The sequence below is a fragment of the Myotis davidii genome, unplaced genomic scaffold (genome assembly GCF_000327345.1).
Source record: "Myotis davidii unplaced genomic scaffold, ASM32734v1 scaffold478, whole genome shotgun sequence".
NCBI classification, from domain to species: domain Eukaryota; kingdom Metazoa; phylum Chordata; class Mammalia; order Chiroptera; family Vespertilionidae; genus Myotis; species Myotis davidii.
This window is the reverse complement of record NW_006289570.1, coordinates 3,781,841-3,783,303: the sequence shown is the minus strand read 5'-3', so window position 1 is coordinate 3,783,303 and position 1,463 is coordinate 3,781,841. Positions and strand designations below refer to the sequence as shown.

General features: G+C 46.0%; 1 protein-coding gene across 2 annotated transcripts in view; it reads right to left on the bottom strand.

Moving 5' to 3' along the window:
• The window catches only part of NEFH (neurofilament, heavy polypeptide), a 5,293-nt gene that overhangs the window by 3,100 nt on the left and 730 nt on the right, over window positions 1-1,463 (bottom strand). For both annotated transcript variants that reach the window (XM_015562878.1, XM_015562879.1), the window contains exon 2: window positions 638-762. In XM_015562878.1, the coding sequence (XP_015418364.1) occupies window positions 638-762 (125 nt within the window). The remainder of the gene's footprint in view (window positions 1-637; window positions 763-1,463) is intronic.

Below are 1,463 nucleotides of genomic sequence, written 5' to 3'. Positions count from 1 at the left end.
AAACAAAACCACAAATGTCCATAAAAGTATAAAAGGAAAAACAAAATGTTGTATACATATAATGGATCATTAATGAACTTCTGATACATGCTAAAACATGGGTGAACTTTGAAGACATTATACTACATAAATAAAACAGGCACAAAAGGACAAATTCTGTGTGATTACATTTTTTATAAGGAACCTAGAGTAATTTTTTTGTCTCAGAAAGTAGAATGGTGGTTGCCAGGACTAGGAGAATGGAGGAAAGGAGCATGGGGAGTTATGTTTAATGAACACACGGTTGCAGATTGAGATGATGAAAAATGTTCTGGAGATAGTTTTTTGTCTCAGAAAGTAGAATGGTGGTTGCCTGAATGAGAGAATGGAGGACAGGAGCGTGGGGAGTTATGTTTAATGAACACGGTTGCAGATTGAGATGATGAAAGATGTTCTGGAGATAGATGGTTGCACAACATATTTAAAAATGGTTAAGTGGCAACTTTTATATTACATATATTTTACCACAATAAAAAAGAAAGTTCATCTTTATCTCTAAGACAGGCAGGCTGCCTCACTGGGGGGCTTGGAACCCCAGGCTTAGCTCCTCAGAAGAATACAAGGGCTCCCCACCACCCTGAGGGCCGGCCCACCTCACCTGTAAGCGGCAATCTCAATATCCAGAGCCATCTTGACATTGAGCAAGTCCTGATACTCGCGGAGCTGGGCTGCCATCTCCCACTTGGTGTTCCTCAGCTCAGTGTCCAGCTGCTGGATAGCGTCCTGAGGGCGACAGGTCACATACCCCTCAAGCACCAGCCGACACCTGGCCCTCAGCACCAGAGAGCTGGGCCGGGCCCTGCAACCCAGAGCAGTCCTGTCCCGGCCCCCAGCTGGAGCCAACACCCACCTTGGCAAAGCCGCGGGGCCTCATGTATGGACATGGGAACCACGTGGAACAAAAATTCAGCTCTGGATAGAGCCTCAGCCTGGGGAATGGTCTGGGATGACACACACCAGACTCCAACAATGCATAATAAGTGCTTTAAAAGTGCCAGTTGTTTTGTTTTGTTTTTTAATACATTTTTATTGATTTCAGAGAAGAGAGGCAGAGATAGAAACATCAATGATGAGAGAGAATCATCGATCGGCTGCCTCCTGCACGACGCCCCCCACTGGGGATGGAGCCGGCAACCCAGGTATGTGTCCTGACCGGGAATCGAACCTGACCTTCTGGTTCACAGGTCGACACTCAACCACTGAGCCAGCTGGCCGGGCAAAAGTGCCGTTTTCTTAAGCCAGTTGTCTTCAATAGGGAATCTGCCAAGGCCTTCCCCAGGTTACCCACACTCACAGACATTGGTTATTATTCACCAAATGCCCTTTTTGTGACCAAAGTCTGCTAAGAACATTCACACTCATCTCTTAAAAAGGTTGTTGTCTCTTTCATCGTCAGAGCTCTGCAAAGTCGGCATTTTTTTTTG